The 13,742-nt window shown below is 61.5% G+C and overlaps 7 protein-coding genes across 7 annotated transcripts in view; 4 read left to right on the top strand and 3 right to left on the bottom strand.

Moving 5' to 3' along the window:
• Nucleotides 1-78: 78 nt before the first annotated feature.
• Nucleotides 79-1,415, bottom strand: RHTO_00734 (4-nitrophenylphosphatase; the record flags this gene model as incomplete). Its single annotated transcript, XM_016414418.1, has 7 exons — nucleotides 79-177; nucleotides 234-354; nucleotides 416-638; nucleotides 700-985; nucleotides 1,042-1,147; nucleotides 1,205-1,245; nucleotides 1,305-1,415. 7 exons carry the CDS (start codon nucleotides 1,413-1,415, stop codon nucleotides 79-81), a joined length of 987 nt encoding a protein of 328 aa, XP_016273574.1.
• A 417-nt stretch (nucleotides 1,416-1,832) lies between these two features.
• On the top strand, nucleotides 1,833-2,745 carry RHTO_00733 (actin-binding, cofilin/tropomyosin type domain containing protein; the record flags this gene model as incomplete). Its single annotated transcript, XM_016414417.1, has 6 exons — nucleotides 1,833-1,835; nucleotides 1,897-2,031; nucleotides 2,097-2,159; nucleotides 2,376-2,411; nucleotides 2,468-2,608; nucleotides 2,689-2,745. The coding sequence occupies 6 exons, from the start codon at nucleotides 1,833-1,835 to the stop codon at nucleotides 2,743-2,745; spliced, it is 435 nt and encodes a 144-aa protein (XP_016273573.1).
• Nucleotides 2,746-3,206: 461 nt separating this feature from the next.
• RHTO_00732 (uncharacterized protein) lies at nucleotides 3,207-5,906 on the top strand (the record flags this gene model as incomplete). The annotated part of the gene is made up of 7 exons (XM_016414416.1): nucleotides 3,207-3,473; nucleotides 3,557-3,751; nucleotides 3,812-4,276; nucleotides 4,342-5,107; nucleotides 5,171-5,355; nucleotides 5,419-5,565; nucleotides 5,631-5,906. 7 exons carry the CDS (start codon nucleotides 3,207-3,209, stop codon nucleotides 5,904-5,906), a joined length of 2,301 nt encoding a protein of 766 aa, XP_016273572.1.
• A 162-nt stretch (nucleotides 5,907-6,068) lies between these two features.
• On the bottom strand, nucleotides 6,069-7,368 carry RHTO_00731 (dTDP-4-dehydrorhamnose reductase; the record flags this gene model as incomplete). Its single annotated transcript, XM_016414415.1, has 7 exons — nucleotides 6,069-6,155; nucleotides 6,215-6,566; nucleotides 6,627-6,889; nucleotides 6,977-7,081; nucleotides 7,137-7,180; nucleotides 7,235-7,285; nucleotides 7,341-7,368. 7 exons carry the CDS (start codon nucleotides 7,366-7,368, stop codon nucleotides 6,069-6,071), a joined length of 930 nt encoding a protein of 309 aa, XP_016273571.1.
• A 79-nt stretch (nucleotides 7,369-7,447) lies between these two features.
• On the top strand, nucleotides 7,448-8,564 carry RHTO_00730 (syntaxin 6; the record flags this gene model as incomplete). The annotated part of the gene is made up of 7 exons (XM_016414414.1): nucleotides 7,448-7,479; nucleotides 7,545-7,827; nucleotides 7,891-7,929; nucleotides 7,992-8,123; nucleotides 8,183-8,289; nucleotides 8,343-8,434; nucleotides 8,488-8,564. 7 exons carry the CDS (start codon nucleotides 7,448-7,450, stop codon nucleotides 8,562-8,564), a joined length of 762 nt encoding a protein of 253 aa, XP_016273570.1.
• A 262-nt stretch (nucleotides 8,565-8,826) lies between these two features.
• Nucleotides 8,827-11,034, top strand: RHTO_00729 (DUF1996 domain containing protein; the record flags this gene model as incomplete). Its single annotated transcript, XM_016414413.1, has 11 exons — nucleotides 8,827-8,935; nucleotides 8,998-9,153; nucleotides 9,265-9,323; nucleotides 9,406-9,492; nucleotides 9,549-9,624; nucleotides 9,686-9,720; nucleotides 9,786-9,941; nucleotides 9,996-10,183; nucleotides 10,257-10,364; nucleotides 10,426-10,898; nucleotides 10,958-11,034. The coding sequence occupies 11 exons, from the start codon at nucleotides 8,827-8,829 to the stop codon at nucleotides 11,032-11,034; spliced, it is 1,524 nt and encodes a 507-aa protein (XP_016273569.1).
• Nucleotides 11,035-11,074: 40 nt separating this feature from the next.
• RHTO_00728 (uncharacterized protein) overlaps nucleotides 11,075-13,742 on the bottom strand; it is a gene marked incomplete at both ends in the record, with an annotated part of 3,924 nt that continues 1,256 nt past the window's right edge. Inside the window, 3 exons of the mRNA XM_016414412.1 lie at nucleotides 11,075-11,947; nucleotides 12,000-13,409; nucleotides 13,501-13,742. The exon at nucleotides 13,501-13,742 is cut by the window's right edge and continues 332 nt beyond it. Coding sequence (XP_016273568.1) covers nucleotides 11,075-11,947; nucleotides 12,000-13,409; nucleotides 13,501-13,742 — 2,525 coding nt within the window. The remainder of the gene's footprint in view (nucleotides 11,948-11,999; nucleotides 13,410-13,500) is intronic.

Here is a 13,742-nt window from a genome sequence, read left to right as displayed (position 1 = left end):
AACCATGCAGTGGGCGCTGAGGAAACGACAATCACAATGCAAAGCGATACAGAATGAGGAGGATACAGCGATACAGGTCTAGTTGGGCAGCTTGTCTGCTTGTCGGGCGTCGAGGATCGCGCCGACATGCGACATCGTGTACTCGGGATGCTGGTCGCGGTGCAGTCCCAGCAGGTTCTGTCAAGCGCGGGGTCAGCGCCTGCGTGAGAAAGGAGCTGTGAAGAACGACAGACCTCGGGCTTGGAGATGCCCGTCCAGACGAGGATCGAGTCGATCTCGCCGCGCTTGGCGAAGAGGACGTCCGTCTCGAGGCGGTCTCCGACGAAGACGGTGCGCTTCGGGTCAAACTTGGTCCTGGGTGACGCGGAGTCCAGGTGAGCCCAGGTCCAGCAGGAGCTTGGGAGGAAGAACTCACTCGCGACGGACGACCTCGAGCAAAGGGTGATGCGGCTTGCCCACGATCGCAGGCTTATAACTCCTCGGCAGAGCGCCGAACAAGACTCGAGCGATGGCGCCTTCGCCTGGCGCGAACCCGCCCGCGGGCAGGAGGAACGACTCGTCGTCGTTCGTCAGGATGAGCTTGCACCCTTCGTTGGCGGAGAGGTAGCAGTAGGCTTTGGCAAGTTGGCAGTAGTTGACTGTGAGAAGGAGGGTGAGCTCAAAGAAAGTCAACTTGAAGGAAGAGCAAGCGGCACGCACTGCGCATTTGGAAAGCGTAGCAGACGACACCGATGCTCGGATCCGGCTTGATAGGCGTAAAGTCTTGCGGTTCAAGCAAGACGTCGTCTTCGGGATCGGTTCCTCCCTTCCATTTCAACCCTTCGCTCTCGAACTCTTCCTCCATCGCCTTTTGGCCAATAAGATAGACATTCCGCTTCGCCTCGTCCTTTATGGACGGGAGGACGTTGGCGCGCAGGTATTCGGCTGTTGCTGAGCCGCAGGTGAAGATCTCGTCGATAGAGACGTCTATGCCGAAGCCGGCGAACTGCACAGTCGAACCGAGTCAGCGGTGTCCGCCTCGCCTCCAGCGAGCACAGTCACCTTCTCTTGATATTGTCGTCTACTCCGCGTCGCGTTGTTCGTAACGAAGGCGACGCCTTTGCCGAGACTGCGCAAGTACGCAATCGCCTCGCCAATATTGGGTGTTCTGCGAGCAGGCACTTCAGTCTATGTCCGCCAGCGCCCGTCAGACACGACGACGCACAATGTATCTCCCGCAGGCCCCGTCCAGATGACTCCATCGCACTGCGCGTAAAGAAGCGGGTCAGCGGTTCTGTCTCGCGGGAGTCGAGGAGAAGACGCACGTCGAAAAGCCAAGTATCGTACTGGTCGAGCACCTTCTTGTAGTGTAAAGGCTCCTTGAGCGGGATAGCCGAGCGCTGGATCGTGGGCGGCAGACTTGGATCGACCAACATGAGGGAAGGAGCGAGTGTAGAGTAGCAGGCCCCTCTAGGACAAAGATACGAGTCTTGAGGAAGCCTCAGTCGGTCCAGCAGACAGCAAGAGGCAGTCGGCGGTGAGTGGTCGAGGTGAAAGAGCCGTTGAACTGATGACGAGGGTTGGCGACCGCAACAACCGGGCACGCTCTTCTTTCGCTGCTGTGACTGGCTGTTGAGGCTCTGCACAGTGTTCCTGTGAGTCTACAGTCACAGCTCGCGCGCCCCGAGGACGTCGAGGCGTGCCATGTCCTCCTCATCTCCCCGAAGTCGCTCGCTCTCCTCACACGCTCACACTCGCTCGGAACAGCTAGGTCGACCAGTTCATTCGCTTGCCTGATACCCACTTCTCCTTTCGCTTCTTCGCCCGCCCGTATCGTCTGCTGAACCTCGAGAATGGTCCGCCCTCCCACACGTCCCCTCTTCAAACCTCGCGCTCACCCTCTCGCATCGCACGCAGGCCGACGTTTCAAACTCTGCGATCAAGGACGCGTACGAGGCGGTCCGGTCCGACAAGGACGAGACCAACTGGCTTCTCCTCGATTACGCCGATGCACGATCAGACAAGCTGGTCTTGACTGAGACGGGCAAGGGCGTGCGTTGGTGGTCTTGACGCGTGGGAACGAATGCAATGGGGCTAACGATGCTTCGCGCGCGCAGGGCTTGGATGAGCTCAAGACCAAGTTCCAGCCTGGAAACGCTTCCTTCGCCTATATCCGCGTTGTCCGTCGCTTTCCTCCTTCTTGCAAGCTGCCACGCCACACTGGACCACAGCAGAGGTCGTAGCGTGTGCTGACGGGGCCACTTGGAAGCTAGCGAGATGCTGACGAGCCTCCTTCTCCCCCTCTCGCCGCTCCTCTCACATCGCATACCTCCTTTTCCTCCCCCTGCGCCCTCCTTGGCCCTATCCTCCTACGCCGATCCGTCCCCATCTCGCAGAAATACTCGAACGACGTCGAGTCGTTCCGGGAAAAGGTGCGTACCTCTCTGTGCGCCTTTCGAAGCCTCTCTTGACATTGGCTCTGTCGCAGTTCGTCCTGATCACCTGGATCGGCCCCGAGGTTCGAGTGATGCGCAAGGCGAAGCTCTCGGTGCACGCGGCGGACGTCAAGCGGGTCTTGAGCGCGTACAGCATCGACGTGCCGGCGAGTTCGGTAGAGGACTTGGCAGAGGTGCGTGGCCAATTGCGAGCTTACTGTTTACTCCAGCTCTGGTGCGGCGTGTGCTGATGCTGCTTGAGGCGCGTGTACAGGCTCCCATCGTCAAGCGGCTGCGGCAGGCGGGCGGAGCGAGTTACGACCGGGCTTGAGGGTAGACTTTCGTGCGCTCCCTCTTCGTCTAGCGTTTCCGTATACCATGCATCCTCTCTCGTGCGCTTCTGTGTATCTCCCTTGCGCCCTCGGCTCGAAAGAACACGCTCGCCAGCCAAAGGAAGCCTCGCTTGTTCGGAGTTCGTCCATTGCTCGTCATGGCCTCGAGAAGCGGAACTCTCGAACCTGGCTGTGTTCGCTGCGGGATTGCTGGGCTGTGCACGATAAGAGTGCATGTATGCTCGCAGTCGCAGCGGCTGACGCGAGAGGTGTCGTCGCCCAGTGACGCCCGCTGGTCTCTCTGCCCGCTCGCCTCTCTCCCTCTTTCCGTTCTTTACGCTCACTGAGCAACGCACAACGACACTTCAGTCTCATAGCAGGTGCGCACACTCCCTACGACGCAGCCGCCGCGTCGCAGAGCTGACCTCACGTTCGCCTCTTTCCCGCTCGCAGAACTCGAATGTCCAACAACCTCACCTCTTTGACTCACGACACCGCCAGCGACCTCCCCACCTCCGCATCGACAATCCAAGAGTCGCAGACGCACGCTTCCATCCGCCCGACCTTTGCCAAGTCGACCTCGTCCTCCTCGGAACTCATGAGCCAGTCGACCACTCAGCCGCACCACGCTGGAGAGATGACCGTCGGCGAGCAGGGACAGCTGCAGAAGAAGGACTTGCAGGAGACTGAGGGCAGCATCGCCAGGATCACGAGCGGGATTGGAGGGGTGCGTTCAGCGTTCCGGCTCCCCTCGACTCTTCTTCTCTCGCCAGGGAGGTGGGCTGATCGGAAAGTTGCCCTGCCACACAGATTCTCGTCAACGCCCCGCTCGCCGCCATCGAGAAAGTGTCGCCCAGCTTCGCGCAGGGTCTCCAGTCGGCTGCTTCCTCCGTCGCCTCGGGCGTCCAGAACCTCGCCTCTTCCGCCACGCACGCTGCGACCCAGTACAACCAGTTTACGGTCGAGGAGTCATCGACTGTTCCTTCGCAGTCGCAGCAGGTTCAGGTGCGTCTTACGAGCTCGTCGCAAGCGAACTTGCGCTGACCTTCCCAATCCGCTTTCCAGCATACTCAGCAGCCCGTCACAACGGGACACATCGGCCACGGCGAGCCTGGCAAGTCTGCGACGGGCCTCGAAGACTCGGCGAAGCAGCCCGCCCAGGCAGTCGCCGAGACCCTGCCCGCGTATTCAACCGGCGGCACTTCGCAAGTTCAGGAGCAGTCGACCATCACGCATCCGACGACCGCTGGCGCTCAGGGCGTCGGCGCTGTAGGAGCCGGAAGGGGCCACCTCGAGGGCATCGAGGCGCCCGGCACGAGGGTGCTCGTCCAGCCTGCTCCCGGCACCAAGATGTCGAACGAGGAACGCGAGATGGGCGGCCCGACGGTTCCTTCTGCCGCCGACGCGAAGGAGACGGTCGCTCAGTCAATCCCGCCTGCGAACGAGGCGATTGGTCAAGGCGTCGAGACTGTCAAGGCGGCGGGCAACAAGGCTGCCGAGATGCTTCCTCCCGCCGAGAGGCAGAAGGAGGTGCGTTCCGCTCGTCTCTCCTTTTCCTTTTTCGCAAGCTGATGAGTCGCTCGTCCGTCGCACAGCTTGCCCAAGCCACCGCCGAGAATGTTGCCGCCGCAGCGCAGACTGCCTACTCGGCTGCTGCATCCGCCGCACCCGTCGTCGCCGACAAGTCCGCCCAAGCCGCCTCTACTACCGCCGCTGGTCTCGGCGCTCTCGCAACCGGAGTTGTCTACGGAGCCCAAGCTGCTGCTCACGCCGCTTCCGAGGGCGCGCATCGCGTCCAGGAGTACGTCGCCGGCACGGCCGAGTCGGCTAGCAACGTTGCTCAGGCGGGCGCTCAGCGCGCTGTGGAGACGGGTAAGAGCGCGACGAGTTACGCCGCCGGGTCAGCGAGGAGTGCGACGGATGCGACGGTCGGCACTGCCAAGAGCGCCTCGAACTATGCTGCCGATACGGCGAGGAGTGCGAGGGCCTTGGCCGCGGACACGGCGAATGCTGCCACCCAGAAGGCCAGCGACGTCGGCCAGTCCACCAAGCAGAGTCTCCTCAACACCTCGTCGTACCCTCTCGCGCAGACACCGTCCGACTTCATTCCCGGCACCGCCAAGATCCTTTCCGGCGGCTCAGTCGACGAGACTGAGCAGCACTACCGCAGCGAAGATACCGACCGTCCCATCGCCGCCATCATGGACCACCCGGACGCCTCGACGCAGGACAAGCATGAGGGCATCAAGTCCGACATACGCCGCGTTCATGACGAGCCCGCCGTCACGAGCATGTTCCCTTCGCAGTACCCGGAGGAGAGCGCTCGCCAGCACGAGCGCAACGTCGGTTCCGCCGCTCACCGTTCGTCTCGCTCCTATTCGCCTTTGACAAGGGCTTTTCGCTGAGGCGCTTATCTTCTCACAGACACCTCTTCCTCGCACCACCACCAGCACTCGACCGGCGGACACGGCTACACCGACATGAAGCCGACCGCTCCGTCCGGCGTTGGCCACCAGAGCTACACCGAAGGCCAGACCGACCGCTTCATGCCACACGTCTCGCAGAACCTCTCGCAGGGCGGCGGCTACCAGAACAAGATGGCGCAGAACGTTCGTCCCGGTTCTTCGTCTCTGGACCTTCTCGAGTTGACTTTCGCTGTCTTTTCAACGCAGCCTCCGACGTCGAGGGATACCCACACGCCTTCGCACGTCGACAACGCTCACTGGGGAGGTGATCCCGTCGTCTACGGCGCCTCGTCGCACTCGCACAACTCGGCCGCTCAGCAGGCGCACTTGCAGAGCGAGCGCAAGTCCGACTTCGTGAGTGTCGCTTTCTCACCCTGCTTCGTTTGCTTCGGTGACTGAACTCTCGCGAGCTCTCCCAGTCGTCCTCCGCAGGCTTTGGCGGCGCCGGCATCGATATGCAAGGCTCGGGCTCGCCTCACACCTACTCGAGCACAACCAACACGACCTCGTCGACCTTTGGCACGGGCGACAACACCGACGCGACTGGCATCTCGACTGGCAACAAGCATCACTGGGTCTCCGGCGAGCCCGTCACCGGCGCTGCTGGATCCGCTGCGGCGGACGTCGCTTCCGGCGGACAGTACGGCTCGTCGGCCGACCAGTACAGCACGACGACCGGCAACCGTTACGCTTAACGAATCAAAGCACGAATGCACGTTTGACGACCTTGTGAATAGCCCACGCCTCCTGTTCTGTAGCCATTCCCCTCGCTTTCCATGCACATGTTAGCATTCTTACAGACGCAATCCAAGTAGTTGAGTAGTCTTTCGGATTGCAGCGGGAGTTTCGGGTCAAAGCTACGCCTGCTCGCGGCGAAGGTACTCGGTCCACCATTGCTCGAAGTCGACCGTGCGCGTGTCGATACCGAGTGCTTCGATGGCCCGCTGTGCGAGGGGGAGCGTCAGCGTGAGCATGTGAAGCCTAGAGAGAAAGGAAGGCCCACATTCGAGAGGTGGCAGTCCTTCGGGCGGACGGTCTCGCCTGGCTTCGGTCCCTCCGTTACCCGCACAAGGTTGTCGCCAAGCTTGAGAGGGGGGTTGTGCAGCTCAGCGAAAAGCCGAGAGATTGTGTACTTGGTATAGAGTTGCTGAGCGGAGAAGTGCAGAATGTGAGGGAGCTGGGTCGAGGCGGACCTGGCGGCGAGGTCGACAAGAACGCGGGCGATATCGGTCACGTTCGTCGGGTATCGAGTCGCCCAGTCGTCCATCTTGACTAACTGGCCGGCAGCAGCCTTGCGGACAGAGTCGACGAGGATGTTGATCGCAGACTCCGAGTGCTTCTCTGCCTTGCCGTACCTGTGAAGCAGAAAGGTCAGTCGCAAGCGTTGTACTCCGTAGCAAAAGTTGAGCACTCACAGGACCGGGACCCGCAAGACGCAGCCCTTTCCACCCTGCTTGAGCCCCTCGAGAACCGCCTCTTCGCCCGCCAACTTACTTTCCCCGTAGGCATTCGTTGGTCCAGTCTTTGCATCAGGCTCATAGCCCGTTGACGGGGCGTGGCCATCGAACACATAGTCCGTTGAGATGTAGATGAGCGCAAAGGGATGGGCGGAAGAGCGGGAGAGCGCTGATAGGTGAGCGGGAACGGCGATGTTGAGCTTCTTCGCAGCTTCGGGGTCCTGCAGAGATCGAGGAAAGCGTCAGTATCATCGACGAGCCGGAAAGGCGGAGCAGAGAACAGGTATAGAGGGAAACAGCGAACGTACCGCCTCTACAGCATCTGGTCGTCTCTCAGCCGCACAGTGCACCACGCAGTCGGGCTTGAAGTCGGCAAAGAACTGCTCAACGGCCTTCTCGTCTTGCAAGTCGAGCTGTGCAGGGCTACTCAGTCCATGTGGGGGTTGCGAGGAGTTGGCGGGGACATACCTTGACCAGGTCACCCGAAGCGCGGCTGTAGGCGGTTCCCGTGACTGTCGGAAAACACTTTAGCACAGAGCGAGCGGCGAACGACCTGGTTTACGCACCGTGGTGCCCTGCATCCTTGAAAGCGGCGAAGACAGCCCGACCGAGAAGACCTGTATGAGGACGGTGAGCACGGAGACAAGGCAGACGCGCTCATGCAAGCTGTACCAGAAGCTCCAGTCACGAGAACGCGCATCCTAGCGGTGTCAGCGAAGTGTTAAGGGAGCCAAGAGAGGGCGACATTGTCGGGACGACCTTTCAACGGCTGCAACTCGATGTCGCAGGATCCGTACGACGAAGTAAAGGCGTGAGCATCTGCTGGCAGCTTCTAACTCGCACTCATGCTGACCGCACCGCCCCCATTGTGCGCAGAGACGTCCTCACCTCCCTCTCTCAACTTCATCAGCTGGCCGGCACAATCTCGCGACTCTCCCGCTCTGGCGCCTCAGATCCGCTTGGAGATGGCGATTCTGAGCTACACCGGGCGACAGCGGAGCTTGAGGCCAATCTACGGACGATTGAGCCGGATCTGGAGGAGCTGGACGAGAGTGTCGCCGCGGTGGCAGAGCCGGGAGTTGCGGCGAGGCTGGGCATCAGCGACAGAGAGGTGCGGGCAAGGCATGACTTTGTCGAGCGGGTCAAGGGAGAGGTTGCGGTACGCTGCGACGACTCTCGTTTCCCGCTCCCACCTTCGTCTGACCTTTTGCATTTCGTCCAGGCAATACGGCGGCAGATTCCATCGCAGACGGTGTCTCCAGTGCGTGTACACGCCGTCGAGTCGCAGCCGGAGCGAGTGGCTCACGAAGGCGGCGTTCGCAGATCCTCGACAGGAAGCGACATTCTGCAATCTCCGCCGCCTACCCGCCGTCCTACCACACCGACGACGCTCGAGAAGGTGGAGAGGATACCGCTGACGACCCAAATGCTGCTTTCGAAGCTCAACATCAGACGGTACGCACGCTCATATTCCCAGGTTCCGGCTCATGCGCTAACAAGTCCTGCTCACCCAGCTGTTGTTGGAGCAGCAAGATCGAACTCTGACCGACATCTCTGGCACGGTGGGTCTGCTGAGGGAGCAGGCGCAGCTCATGGGGCGCGAGGTTTGGGAGCAGAATCAGTTCGTCGTCTGCAACCCTCTCTCCCGCACGCCCTGACCATCTCTTCTCGCAGACTGCTAGATGAACTAGATCAGCATGTCGATTCGACTTCGAGTCGGCTGGCGAAAGCTCAAAGACGGATGGATCGCTTTGTCCGGGAAAACAGTGCGTTCACCTCGGCTTCGCCCCACTCAAAGCCGCTCACGCTCTCCCGCCAGACTCAACCTCGAATTGGCTCATCTTCATTCTCATGACTGCGCTCTCCATCTTGCTGTTCATCATCCTCTTCGTTTAGGTGCGTCTCGCTTCCTTCGCCACCGCTTCGATTCGAGCGAGTCGGGGGCTGACCCTCGTCTTCTACAGATCATCTGTCGTACCTCATCGCATACCCGAGTTCTCTGAGCAACTATACCTTCGTCTCGTCCACTTCGCCGCCCGGCTTGCTACCACCGACGTTCGGCCCGCCCCTCGATTGCCAGGTCCGCGGACTCGCCGGATATCTCGCCAAGCTCCCCTCCGTTCTCTGCTCTATCCATCGCTGTGCTCGTCGTCGCGCTATGCGCTACATTCTGCTTGCGGGCTTACTCTTGCTCGCGCGAGGTTGCGATGCGTTCTGGCGATTGCCTTGCCAAGGCGACGGCGCCGCTCTCGTCTACCAACGTGCTGGTGCGTCGTCTCACGGTTTTCGACTGAAGCTGGAGCTGACGAGTTGTCGCTTGCTCATGCAGACCCCATTACGAACCCTGGCCTCGCGAGCGGTCACGTCCACACCATCTCGGGCGGCAGCAACTTCAATCTCGATGTCGACTTCGAGACGCTGCGGCAGAGCAAGTGCACGTCGTGCATGGTCAAGCAGGATATGTCGAACTATTGGACGCCGACATGTGAGTCGCGACTTTGCTCTCCTCCCGCTTCCTCTGCCTCTTTCCCCTCTACCCTCCTCGTTTCCGTCTCTCCTGCGGTTGACACCTGCTGAGGTCCATCGGCGTTTGCAGTGTACTTTCACTGGGCGAACGGTTCCTTCACCAGCGTCGAGCAAGTCGGCCTGCTCGTGGTGCGTTAGCAAGTTCTGCATTTCCCCTCGCCCGCTGCCGGCTCAGCGCCGTTACCGTGATTGACTCATATCCTCCACACAGTACTACTTGCCTCGGAACAACCAGGCGGACAAGGGAAAGGTGCAGGCCTTTCCGGACGGACTGCGGATGCTTGCGGGCAACCCTTATGTGCGTGCCGCTCCTTCCTCAACACCAAGCTTCAGAGCTGACGCTTGCGAGTGTAGCTTCGGTCGTACAACGCTTCAAGCGACATGGCGAAGGCGATCGGGGCGAACTGTCTCGGCGGCAAGCTAAACCCGAGTGCCTCTCCTCGCGCTCCTTATCAAAGACAGCTCAGGCGTGGCTGACGTACTCTTTGCAGCCCGCAATCCGTGGCTACCGCCCGAGAACTGCCCAGTCCGTCAGATTTCCTCCCTCTTCCCGCCCTCCACCTTCCCAACTATCAAAACGCTTTCCCGCAGAACGGCCTTCGCCTCGAGGTGATGTTTCCGTCGTGCTGGGACGGGAAGAATGTCGACTCGGCCTCGCACCAGTCGCACATCGCTTATCCAGCCGGCGGGGAATCGGGACCTTGTCCCGACACCCACCCCGTCCGCATCGTCACTCTGTTCTACGAGGTGAGCACTTCCTACGGCTACTAAGACGCGTGCGCTGAACGTTATGCCGCGCAGATCATGTGGAGCATCGACCCGTGGAAGGACAAGTGGAGTCAGGCGATGAACAAGACGCAACCTTTCGTCCTCAGCATGGGCGACCCGACAGGATACGGTCTCCACGGAGACTTCAATAACGGCTGGGATCGTGACGTTTTGCAGAAAGCGATCGATACGTGCACGGCCGACTCGGGCGTTATCGAAGAGTACGTCGCGAGGATCTCTTCATCCGCTGCTTCTCGTGTTCGAGACCGCTCATTCGGCTCTTTACCCCCGCAGATGTCCCGTCTTCGAGCTTTACGACTACAAAGACGGCAAGAATCGATGCTGGCAAACTCCGTCCGTCAACGAGCAGGTCCTGGGGACTCTTCCTGCCCTACCTGGCTGGTGCGTCGCTTCCTCGCATACTGCAGAAGTTGAACTTTTGCTGACTTGACGGTAATCGCAGTAATCCGGTTCAGTACGGTCCCGGCGACGTGACTGTCTGCTCAGAGAAGAACCCGCCGCCGCTCAACTCGCAAATCACCGTCTTCGGGCAGCTCGCAGGCGGGAATTCGACGATCAAAGTCGCCACATCTTCGACTGGCGGCCAGTCGTCGAGCTCAAACAGCGGAACGTCCGGCGGAACGAGCGCAGCAGGCGGTGCTGACGCAGCAGCAGCTTCTTCGGGCGGCACTGCAGCCTATGCAAGCGGCTCACCTGCCGCGAGCTCGGGCGGCGGAGGCGCCGCCGACTCGGCTCCCGACACCGCAGCGTCTCCCTCCGAAACCTCGACAACGGGCGGCAACGGCAAGATGGCCATCCTGCTCGGCTTTGCCGGCGTCATCGTCGTCCTTCTAATCGCGACAGTGCTCTTTCAGTGCGGAGTATGCTCTGGCAGTCGCAGCAAGGCGGTGGCAGATGAGGAAGGTGCCGCAGAGAGTGCGTCTTCGGATCTTTCCCTTGACCGCTCGGAGGCGCTGACACGCTTGTCATCACAGAACGAGGTCTCGCATCTTCTTCCTCGGATTCTGACTCGGACTGCAGTAGCGACGACGGCCGGGATAGACGGCGATAGATTGGCACGGAGAGGTAGATGCTATGCAACGACAACTTTATTAGGGAGCGTCCGAGTCGGAGAAGGTGAGATAGGACTGGGATGATACAGGGCGGGCGCTGACAACGGGTAGAGAGGACAGCGCCGGCGTTTTTGTAGGAGGGAAAGCGTCGAGTTGAGCTGTGAAGTCCTCCTCGAGATCGCTCTCGTCGCCATCTTCTCGCTCGTCGTCGCCATCGGACGCCGATCCGAGGTCGGGCAAGGGAAAGTTGGCGGCCGGAGGGAGAGTCGAAGGCGTGTCGGGAAAGACGAAGTGCGTCGAGTCGAGGGAGAGATGGCCGGCACGACTTTCGATGCCGCGTACGAGTCCCGAGGCGAAGAAGGTGTCAGTAGGCGACGCAGCGACGGAAGATGACGGGCTGAAGTCCATGAAAGAGGTCGGCGTCTGGCGGAGGGTGTCGTCGAGTCCGCTGTCCTCCGCAAGGCGCAGGAAGCTGTCCGACGGAGACGTTGCGAGACGGCCAGCAGCCACGGACGTCGCTAGGGACGTGTCGCTGCCCAGGTACGCGCGACCGAAGGAAGTGGCAGCCCAGGAAGTCTGGCAAGGCGTCGCACGGGGTCTCGGTGGTGCTGAAGGGCCGACAAAGTCTCCCCCGTCTTCCTCCGCCGTCGCGTAGGACAGCGAAGTGTGCGTATCGAACGACTCGCTGCGAGGCAAGGCGGCGGTCGTGAGAGGGTCGACTGGCGAACGGCGATTGTCGAGAAAAGGACTGCGGGCGGACCCATTGGCGCTTTTGACGGCGCTCGCGTCGAGGTTGACGGGAGCGGAGTCGACAGAGGGGAGCCTCAGTCGGGCTTTGAGGGAAGAGGTGGCGAGAGAGTCGGACGAGAGGCGGCAGGTGAGTCGCTTGGACGGCTTCGGGGGCGAGTAGAACTGCGTAGGGGTCGTCAGCCGGAGCGCGCACCATATTATGATCGATACGCACCAGCTTGTTCCAGTTCTGATCACTGCCAAGGTCGATAGGGCTGCTCGTGTTCGAGACTTGCGAAAGTTGCGACTCTTGACGCCTGAGCGACTGCTCATTCTCCCGTGACGCGAAAGGGTGGCGGAAGTAAGGAGTGGAAGCCTGAGCAGAGCGGGACGAGGCGATAGTCGCGAGGTCGGACTCGGACCGCGAGACGACAACGCTCGGCTGCGGCAGAAGCGACCGCTGGACAGGCGACGCCCTTCGTGGCGTTTCCGCACCCTTCTGCAAGTGCTCTTCGAGGGCGAGACTAAGCTTGGCGGCTTCGAGAGTCGAGTCGGCGGATCCTCGCTTCTCCTCTGACGAGCCGAGGATGTTGGGCAGGGACGGTGACGGCTGAAGTGCGCGGGGGAGGGGCGGGACAGGGCGCGAGGGAGTGAAGCGAGACCGTTCCGGTGATCGCAAGAGGTGGTGAAGATGCGGAGGGAGGGAGAGGAAGGCATTCTGCGTGACGAGTGAGGGCTTGCGTCTAGGCGTCGTGTCCTGCGCCGACTCCGTTGGTCCGCTCACCGCTTCGCCGTACTGAAGCGTGATCTGCGCGCCAGGAGACGGTTTCGAGGGCGGCGTCGCGGGAGCTGCGGCGATGAGCAAGCTGTCTTGCGAGGCGATCTGGTGTAGATGCCGGATAGGCTGGCCGCGCACCGTCCTTGAAACCGCTGCGCTGTCGCCCTGAGCAGTCGAGGCGGTATCGGGCGTCGATGGACGACGCTTCGAGCGAGACCCGCTTCGGTGCCGCCTGATCGAGCCGACGATGCTTGCGGCCAAGCCGGACTCGCTGGCAGATCCGTGTCCCACTGAAGGCCGTCCCTCGCGGCTGCGACCGAGCGACAGTTTGCGGCCAATGCCTGTGAAGGGCTCGAAGGACGACGGGATCGGCGGCGAGTGCGTCGGTCCTGTTCGTCGAGGTCGTCGCATCGTCCGATCCGTCTCATCCGCCTCGCTGCCAGTCGCCGCCTCTCGCCTCTTCCGCGCTGCAACATCGTCCCGATACCTTCGTCGCTCGCGCCTCATCTGATCCGCAACGAGATCCCGCCTCGCAGCGGACCTGTCCCGCTCCGCAAGTCGTCGATCGAACCGCACGCCAACTCGACGGACAGCGCTGTCGCTCCAAGCAGCCCGTTCCGCTCGAGACTCGTTGATCTCCCGCAAGACTCGGCGCACGCTCGAGTCGTCCCCTCCGCGCTCAAGACGATGCGGTCGCCGGATCTCGAGGACGTCTTCTGGGACGTCCGGTCCGACGAAGCTCGAGGAAGGCGAAGCGTCGACGACGACCACCCGAGGGTGAGCGAAAGTCAAGGCGCTGACTGTGCCGGTAGGGATGATATTGCGAGTCGTACGAGGCGGAATGGGCGGTTTGGCAGTAGACGTAGGCTGATGTCGATGCGGTGGTGAGCGACGACGACGTCGTGTGCTGCCGACTGGGCGGGAGGGGAAGACGATAGGCGTCACGCCTCGCTCGAACGAATCCTTCGACCGTCTCTCGCTCTGCGGCGAGCGAGTCCGCGGGCCGCGAGGCTCGAAGGGCGCTGAAGGGCGTCGGTGGTGAAGGGTGTTGGCGGTATCGCGCAGATTTGGGAGGGATAGACTGCGGTGTCGAAGTGCAGAAGTCGAGAAGGAAGCGGAAGCGGCGGAAGAGACGGAGGAGGAGCGCCGTCGTCGATGCGCCTCTGCTGCCTGCGTCGCGACAATCCTTTTCTTGCCAGA

The sequence above is a fragment of the Rhodotorula toruloides genome (assembly GCF_000320785.1).
Source record: "Rhodotorula toruloides NP11 unplaced genomic scaffold Scaffold10, whole genome shotgun sequence".
Lineage (NCBI taxonomy): Eukaryota > Fungi > Basidiomycota > Microbotryomycetes > Sporidiobolales > Sporidiobolaceae > Rhodotorula > Rhodotorula toruloides.
This window is presented reverse-complemented; position numbering and strand designations above follow the sequence as displayed.